At 41.1% G+C, this 9122-nt stretch overlaps 1 protein-coding gene across 1 annotated transcript in view; it reads left to right on the top strand.

The window, feature by feature from the left end:
• The window catches only part of LOC122564024 (low-density lipoprotein receptor-related protein 2-like), a 109787-nt gene that overhangs the window by 81250 nt on the left and 19415 nt on the right, over positions 1 to 9122 (top strand). Inside the window, exons 52-55 of the mRNA XM_043718478.1 lie at positions 1970 to 2113; positions 2749 to 2871; positions 3941 to 4063; positions 6253 to 6633. Of these exons, the coding sequence (XP_043574413.1) occupies positions 1970 to 2113; positions 2749 to 2871; positions 3941 to 4063; positions 6253 to 6633 (771 nt within the window). The remainder of the gene's footprint in view (positions 1 to 1969; positions 2114 to 2748; positions 2872 to 3940; positions 4064 to 6252; positions 6634 to 9122) is intronic.

Genomic DNA, 9122 nt, shown 5'->3' on the forward strand with positions numbered 1-9122 from the left:
TGGTAGGGTGGAAGGTGAGCGCCAGGGGCGTTCTGTCCTTGTTACGGTTGGAGGGGTTGGGTCTGGGGCGGAGGTGCGGGATGTGGACGAGATGCGTTGGAGGGCATCTTTAACCACGTGGGAAGGGAAATTGCGGTCTCTGGAGGAGGCCATCTGGTGTGTTCTGTGGTGGAACTGGTCCTCCTGGAGCAGATATGGTGGAGGAACTGGGAGTACGGGATGGCATTTTTGCAAGAGGTAGAGTGAGAAGAGGTGTAATCCAGGTAGCCGTGGGAGTCGGTAGGTTTGTAAAAGGCGAAGGAATTGAGAATACAGGAAGGCATTTTTGCAGGAGGTGTAATCCAGGTAGCCGTGGGAGTCGGTAGGTTTGTAAAAAATGTCAGTATCAAGTCGGTCGTCATTAATGGAGATGGAGAGGTCCAGGAAGGGGAGGGAGGTGTCAGATGGTCCAGGTAAATTTAAGGTCGGTGTGGAATGTGTTAGTGAAGTTGATGATTTGCTCAACCTCCTCGCGGGAGCACGGTTGCGCCAACGCAGTCAATGTAGCGGAGGAAGAGGTGGGGAGTGGTGCCGGTGTAATTATGGAAGATCAACTGTTCTACATAGTTTACATTGTTGGCTATCTTATACACAAGATTCATCTCACATCAGGTTCATCTTTTTAACAGATGAGAAAGATTTGCAATCTTTTAAGTGTGCTGTAGATCTTCCATTAAGAGATCTAATCTCAAATTACTTTTGAAAAATCTGATCTCTACCTTCAAGATAGAATATTTAAACAGAAACCCCTCCATGCCAATCACTAAATTTACCCTTGCCACTTATCTTAGATAGTAACTATTTGCCAATTTCATAATCCTTTCCAAAAAAATGTTTAACTGGAGGTTTCTACTTTGTGCTAGTTTCATCAATATAATATTTGCCCAAATTTACCAGTGAATGTTTTTTGAGCATAAATTGTATCCAACATTTTGTGCACTTTTGTTCCAAACTGTGGTGGCTATATCCACCACAGTGTAATGAACCCACTGTGAATTACTCATTAAACTTTGCACATGAGGGCATAAAATGGAAGTTAATTCTTCATGTTTTGACTAATTAGCATTGCTAAAATGTGCCAATGTCCCATATTTTGTGGCTTTGAACTGACCAGAATCATAAAGCAGAAAGAGGCCATTCATCTCATTGAGTCTGCACAGACCTCCAGACCCAGGCCTCCATCTTATCCCTACATTTTATTATGGTTAACCCACCTAGCCTACACGTCTCTGGATGCTATGGGTGATTTAACATGGCCAGTCCACCTAACCTGCACATCCTTGTCAACAGAAACCAGAGCACCTGGTGGAAACCATCACAGACATAAGGAAAACATGCAAACTTCAGTCACCCAAGGCTGGAATTGAATACAGGTCCCTGGTGCTATGATGCAGCAGTGCTAATCATAATCTACCATGCTGCTCATTAAAATAACTCTTCAAAAATTTAACTGTATGTTGCCATTTAAATTTTTTCCTTAAGCAATATAACCAGCTACATTTATGGTTGACTTTTACATTTTGAGTATTTAATACATAGCCAAGTTCTTCAAAGCTCTTCAGTCCATTTGTATATGGACACTATAATTTCCAGCACTTTTGAAGTAGAAATTTGTCTGCATTGGAGTAATATCTAACTGAAAACTATTCAAGCCTCCACTAAAGCTGAATCATACTTGTAGATAGTGATACATTGAAGTTTGGTTTAATCTGTGCTTTCCTTTAGTAATAAACCTAATGAAAACCATTGCTTATGGCCGCCATCTGACTGACTTTTGTCATGTACAGAATGAACTGAGGAAAGTGTATTGGAATTTTTCCACATTACATTGTATACAATATTACATATGTCATTGGTTCTTTAAATACTTTGAGTTACTGGGACACTGGTTTCTAGTAATTATTTTTTTGAAACTAATGTTACTTCCTAGGCAAGGACTGGTGCAAGAATACAAATGGGGGATGTAAATACATGTGTCTACCAGCTCCTCAAATCAACAGTTACAGTCCCAAATATACTTGTGTGTGTCCACCTGGAATGGAGTTGTTAAAGGATGGACATCATTGTGGAGCAGGTATGAGAACAGTGTAAAATGAAGTATTGTAGATGTTAGAAATTAAACATAGACAATGCAACAAGTCAGGCTGCAGCACCTACAAGGAAACCAGTTACATTGAGGAACACTTGAGGACTCTGACTATACTCGATGGAGTTTAGAAGGATGAGGGGGGATCTGATGCATGTTCTCAAGTTTCAACTTAGACAGAGGATGTTGGCAAGATCTTTCCATTGACCGAGAACCCAGGGCAGAGCTTCAGGGTAAAGCAAGACCTTTTAGAACTAAGATGAGTAGAAACTTCAGCCAGAGTGGTGGTATTCATTGCCACAGAAGGCTGTGGAGGCCAGGTCACTGAGTATGTTTCAAACAGAAGTTCTTGATTGCCAAGGGGATCAAAGGTTCTGGGGGAGGGTGGGAACAAAGTTGGGGTTGAGAAAATTATCAGCCATGATTGAATGAAAGAGCAGATTTGATAGGAGCAGAAATTAGGCCATTTGTCTCATCTATGGTCCTATGGCCTTGATGACTAAAAGGGCACTTCCCAATGCAATATGACCATTTTTAAATTTCATTTAAAGAACCATTTCCACTCTAGTAACAATGCTAGATGATAGTACACTAACTGAATTTAAATCTTTTTTATTGACTAGTCAAAACCATCTGTGGAGTAATGGAGGTCAAGTGCAATGATGGACAATGTATACCTGAGAGATGGCAATGTGATGGTGTAGCTGACTGTGATGATGGATCAGATGAAAGTGAAGGAGTTTGCTGTAAGTATTTATCTCTGGCTGGAGGTTGGAATAATTATTTCCTAAGGTGTAATTTTTGTTTCACTTCTGAATCAGCTGATCTCCTGCATGAATTTACTGTGGAGCACAGACACTTGTTTCCTTCACTATTGAATGTCCTTCACTTAATGCCTCCTTTACTTGATACATGTGTATCCTCTATCTTCCTCACCTGCAACCCAATTGTGGTGTCTTCAGTGAACTATGCTTAATTCCCACTTTAGAACCAACTCCTTGATCAGCACTGGCTCAATTGTAAAATTATGGCTTGGCATTAACTTGGTCAGTGGCAGGTGGGGAGAATATTCAAGTGTTTCTAATGTAAATGTGCTACGTAACACTTGCTATAGTAGCTTACAGCACACAGGTGTCCACACGTCCCAGTTTTCAAGATGAAGTTGGTTTGAGTAAAAGCTTGTTAATCCTTGTTCCCCTGAACTTGAATAGAGTTGGGGGTGGAGGAGAATTTGTTTTGTCCTGTTGCTTTCAAATGTAGTTGAGAAACTTTATGCTTAAATTCTGCAACTTTTGAGAATGTGGTAGGGGGGGGGAAAAAACTAGGGATAGGGTAGAAGCCCAGAACAGACTGTCTAATCGAGCTAGTTAGACATCTCTGGAGCATGTGGTACTTGGACTTGCCCCTCTTGCTCAGAGGCAAGGACATTACCACTGCATCATAGGAGCCCTTAAAACAATCAAAAAAACTACTTGAATCTACCATCTTAATGACATCTCAAGTCACTGCAATTTATCCATTAAGCCTTGTGACCATTAGGCAGGTGGCTTATTAATCCAAAGATTTGGTAACCTTGATGATCTCTGCAGGAACGAACCAATTGGAGCACAGTGAGGACACTCGCTTGAGTTACATGAGTAGGAAAATGTGCATGGGGCAATTTGTATAATGCCGGAGTCGCTGTATCCTTGTCTATGCTCATTGTGTGCAGTGTTATGTTTCAAGATTCAGAGCATATAGTAAAAGTTTTCATCTAGTCTAAACTGTTGCACAGTTTTGTGAAAGTTGAGCACTAATGAAGTCTCTCTTCTGAAGATCTGACAGCATGCCCCATTGGAGAAATTAAATGTAGTTTGGAGTCTTTTCGATGTATTCCAGTTTCCTGGAAGTGCAATGGCATACAAGATTGTGATGATGGTGCTGATGAGGAAAACTGTGGTAAGACTTTAACATGCAAAATATTCACTGCCTTCTGTCCAAAAGCAAAATATCATCTAATTCTCCACTGCCCAGGGAAGGGAAAGTCTGATGGGAGTGATACCTGGCCCCACATGGTTGTGGTTGTTGGTCAGTCAACTCTGCTCCAGGGCATCTTTGTAGGAGTTCCTCTGGGTCTAGGACACTATCCCAATCATCTGCTTCAATGACTTTCCCTCCCCAAGATAAAGTGGAGATATTCACTAATGTTCATATCATTTTGTAACTCATTTGAAGTAGTCTGTTCAAATGCATCAGGAACTAGACAATATCCAGACTTGGGCTAATAAGTGACCATTGGGATTCATACCAAACAAATGCAAGGCAATAACCATCTAAAATGAGAATCTAACAATCTCACACTGAATTATCATCTGTCCCCCACTATCAATATGCTAATGGTTACTATTAACCAGAAACTGAACTGGGCTAGTTGCATTAGTGGCTACAAGAGTGATCATAGACTAGGGATATTGCAATAATTCACCAACTGACAGGTTTCAGGGAGTCTTCTATCTACCTCCCCAGGAGTGATTTGAATACAATATTGAGATGCACTGCAGAAAATCAAAATCCTGAACACATTCCAAGCCCCTTAGAAGAATAAGACCCATAGGGAAACTCTCCACCTGCAAGTTCCCCCACCCACCCGCCACCACTAAGCTACACTCCATCCTGATTCAGAAATATCTGTTTCTGTAGTAACATTGGGTCAAAATCCTGGAATGCACATGGATTGTGGTGGGTCACTAGTTCATAAAGGCAACTAGAGATAGGCATAAATTCTGATGGAGCCAGTGATTCCCATAAGTGAATTTCAAAACTATACTGATTGTACCTGCCTCTACAATCGTTGCCAGTGGAGGAGAATTCCAGAGACCTGCTACCCTCAGGAAATACCTCCCCTCACCTGTCTCCATTAGTGATCCCTTGCTGAGATTATGCCATCTGGCCTTGCATCAATTATTTCTGTCCTGTCAGCCCCCTAAAACTTCTATGCTTCAATTTAAGGTCACCACTCATTCTTAACGCCAATGAATCCAGACCCTTCCGTAATAGGAAGGAGCCTAGCAAATCTTCTGGACTGCCTCCAATCTCCATTATTGGAGAATGAGACCAAAACTTCTCTATCTCATTAGACTGAATCGTACTCTTTTTTTTTAAATATAGTCATAGTAAAACTGCTACATTTTAATCCATTCCCTTTGACATGGTCAATATTCCACTTTCTCACTGAACCCATGCTATCTTGTGACTCCGTTCCCAAATCCCTCTTCCATAGCTTTCTGGAATTTTTCTCTTAAAATTCATTTATTATTGTCAAAGGGAGAACCTCATTTTCCCATATTCTATTTGTCAAGCTTTTGCTCACTCAACTTTTTCCTGTATCTCCTTCACCATCCTCCAATAGTGCCTTCCCACTTTATTTTTATCATCCACAAACTGAGCAGTGGTGCATTCACTTCCTTTGAAGCCATTCGTATGCTGTAAATTTATTGCACCAGCAATGATCCTTGATGCTCCTTTTTGGTTACAAGTCACCATCCTGACAATGCCTCCCTTGTTTCAACTGTCAGCTGACCCTCCCTCTCTCTCCGTGCTCATGTACTGCCACCAAGATAGGCATATTATTTAACCCATTTCTATTAGAAAGGTAAGCAGCTTGAGCCTACTGTGCTTCAATACAATCAGATATTAACTTTGATCTTTAAATCTACCTTCCCACCTGCTTCCCCTATCCTTTGATTCCTTAAGACTATTTTGGTCTCTATCCCATCCTTAATATTTGAAGTATGATACACTGATCCCAATCAACGACTACTTGGATCACTGTAGAGGTAGTTTGCAAAACCTTTACCCAAAGACCCCCACTCTATATCTAATGAAATAGAAATCATGTTGATGCAAGCTAGCCCCTGTTTCAGGACAACGGGTTACTGTCAGACCAATGTTGGAACTCAAGTACAAAACTTCCTGGGTGTAAAATTATCCAGGCTCTTAACAACTAGATAAGTGAGCCATTCTACTAATAAGCTGGTATTAAACTAGATTTTCTCACTGGTCATTAGATTTTAACATTAATTTCATAGCTCAGGATTTTTAAGATTTTTAAGATTTTATTGTGGTTTTTGTCTTTTTTAACCCTCCAGGCCAGATTACCTGCAGTCCAACAGAGTTCACTTGCTCCAATGGCAGATGCATTTCCAAGAAGTTTAGCTGTAATGGTGATGATGACTGTGGGGATGGAAGTGATGAAAGAGGCTGTCTACCAACTTCCTGTGGCCCACATGAGTTTCAATGCAGTCATTCTTCAGAATGTATATCCTTGAGTTGGCTGTGTGACCACCATGTTGATTGTGCTGATCAGTCTGATGAATCTCCAGACAGATGTGGGGGCATAACAACAACCACACCACTTGTCACTTGTGCTCCTAATGACCACCGGTGTGGCTCGGGTGAATGTATTCACCAGAAATGGTTTTGTGATGGAGACGTTGACTGCAAAGATGGAAGTGATGAAGTAAATTGTCGTAAGTGATTTTCAATCATCGAGCAGTTCATTTCCTTAACTTCTAAGACCACAAATATTGAAGGTGATGCTGTAATAGACTCAGCTGTCTCAGTATGACTGAATCAAGGGACAGATTGGCTGCCCAATTGGGATCTACATGCAATGTGTATGATGGGATTCATTTATCTACAGAAACTGCAGCACCAGTACACTGATTTGCAGTGATGCAATGGTTATCAACACTTGCACCCATCTACATATTTGGAATATGCTCAACTCCCTAGTATTAAATTACCATTTTTGCAGAAAATGAAAAGTGTTTTGTATTGGTGTGTAAAAGTTGAAGGGCATAGATCAGGTAGCTGGGTAGAAAACTTTATTAACCCTTGCTGGAGGGATCTGTGACCAGGGACCTACTTGAGGTAAAGGGCAGAAGGTTTAAAGAAGGGGAAAAGCTTTTTCACCAAAGGGTAGTGAGAATCTGGAACTTGCCACCTCTAATGGTGGTAGAGGCAGAAACCTCCAACACTGAGTATTTAGATGTGTTTGTGATGCCAAGGCTATAGGTCAAGTGTTGGAAAGTGGAATTAGAACAATTAGACTTTTGACCAGCACAAACTGAACCAACAGGCTTTCCTGTGCTGGAGGTCTGACAAATGGAGCTAGAGATACTTCATGAATGAAGTATAATGGAGTTTAGTGAGAAGGTATAATTAGGTGGCCTTTCTCAGTTTGAGTCCAGGTCAGCCTTCAGACTGTTGCCAGGGAAGATTGGTTTGCTTTGCAGACCAAAGCAATGTTGGTCTCTTCCAATACTAGACTGAGGTAGTTTTGGTTGAATTACTGCAAGTGGGTTTTTGTTTTAAAATAGCTTGGTATCAGTATTTGTGAAAAGTTGAGGGATGCCATGTAGATGCAACTCTTAAAGACACCTGAAGTGTGTACAGGAGGTAAATCATTGGGTTATGACTTTTTTTTTTTCCCCCTCAGACTGCAATAAGATAACTTAGATCAAGATCCTCGGGCAACACTCTCATTCCTCTTAGCACTGCTCCCTTTCTCAGTCTGCAGCTACTCTCTCTAATTGATCTACCTCTTTGAAATATTTCCAATGGTCTACCACTATGCTGTGGGGATATAGAATTCCAGGCATACACTACCCTCTAGGAGTATATCCTTTGCATGGTAAAGGGGTGCTCATTCAGTATCATGTCCCCTAGTTTTAAGCTTGCTGATAAGTGACCGCAATTTGGCAAACTTTCTATTAGCACCTTGCTTTCATGAACTTTGGGATGTTTACTGTCGTCTTTCATGAAGATGGAAGCAAAATATGGGGTTAAATTATCTGCCACTTTTGTGTTCTCAATCTCTCATTTCCTCATCCAGAAGTCCTGCACTCCTCCTTTAGCTGCTTTTTATTTATTCTGAAGCTCTCTAAATTTCTTTCCAATTTACTAACATTTTAAGGTTCTTGCTCCAATAAAATTGCCAGTCCTCTGGCCGACCATTAGTTTTTTTTTGCTGTTTTGTCTTGGTTGTTTTTGGATATGCTCTGACCATTTTTTTTTTTTTTTTTTCTTTTGACCAGATTAAATTTTGCTGAGCATTGAGATGTTGAGTGAACGTAGTCTCAACCAGTTGAATGATGAAGGAATTAGTCAAGTGAATAATGCTATTGACTGCCAATGTATGCCATTAAAAGGTTTTTTTCTTGTTATACAGAGGTGAAATCACTAGGCCATGAATCCAGCAACCTCGCAAGTGTCCTGGAAACCTGGGTTCAAATCCTACCACAGATTGTGGAATCAGAATTATAGTATCTGGAATTAGTCTGGTCAATTTGAAAGGGAAACCCGTCTGATTCACTAATATCCTCTTTTTTTTTATTTGCCTGGTCTGGCCTACATGTGACTCCAGACCCACAGTAATGTGGCTGACTCCCTCCTGCCCTCTGGGCAATAAATGCTGGCCTGGCCAGTGATGCCCATATCCAATGAATTTAAAAAAAACTCCAACCTCTGCAATTTTCTCAAATGCCAGAAATTTGTGGTTTTTAAAATTCTAGTGGTTTAGAAACTAGATACTGCTACAGAATTAGTATTAAATGGTACAAAATCTTCAAAGTTTGCGTGAAGATTTGTAGCTCGGGTGCTCGTTGTGGTTCTGTTCGCCGAGCTGGAAGTTTTTGTTGCAAACGTTTCGTCCCCTGGCTAGGCGACATCAGTGCTTTGGAGCCTCCTGCAAAGCGCTTCTTTGATGTTTCCTCCGGTGTTTATAGTGGTCTGTCCCTGCCGTTTCTGGTTGTCAGTTTCAGCTATCCGCTGTAGTGGTTGGTATATTGGGTCCAGGTCGATGTGTTTGTTGATGGAGTTTGTGGATGGATGCCATGCCTCTAGGAATTCCCTGGCTGTTCTCTGTCTGGCTTGCCCTATAATGGTAGTGTTGTCCCAGTCGAATTCATGTTGCTTGTTGCCCGACACCACAACTATCATAGGGCAAGCCAGACAG

This window comes from Chiloscyllium plagiosum, chromosome 2, assembly GCF_004010195.1.
Source record: "Chiloscyllium plagiosum isolate BGI_BamShark_2017 chromosome 2, ASM401019v2, whole genome shotgun sequence".
Taxonomy (NCBI): Eukaryota; Metazoa; Chordata; class Chondrichthyes; order Orectolobiformes; family Hemiscylliidae; genus Chiloscyllium; species Chiloscyllium plagiosum.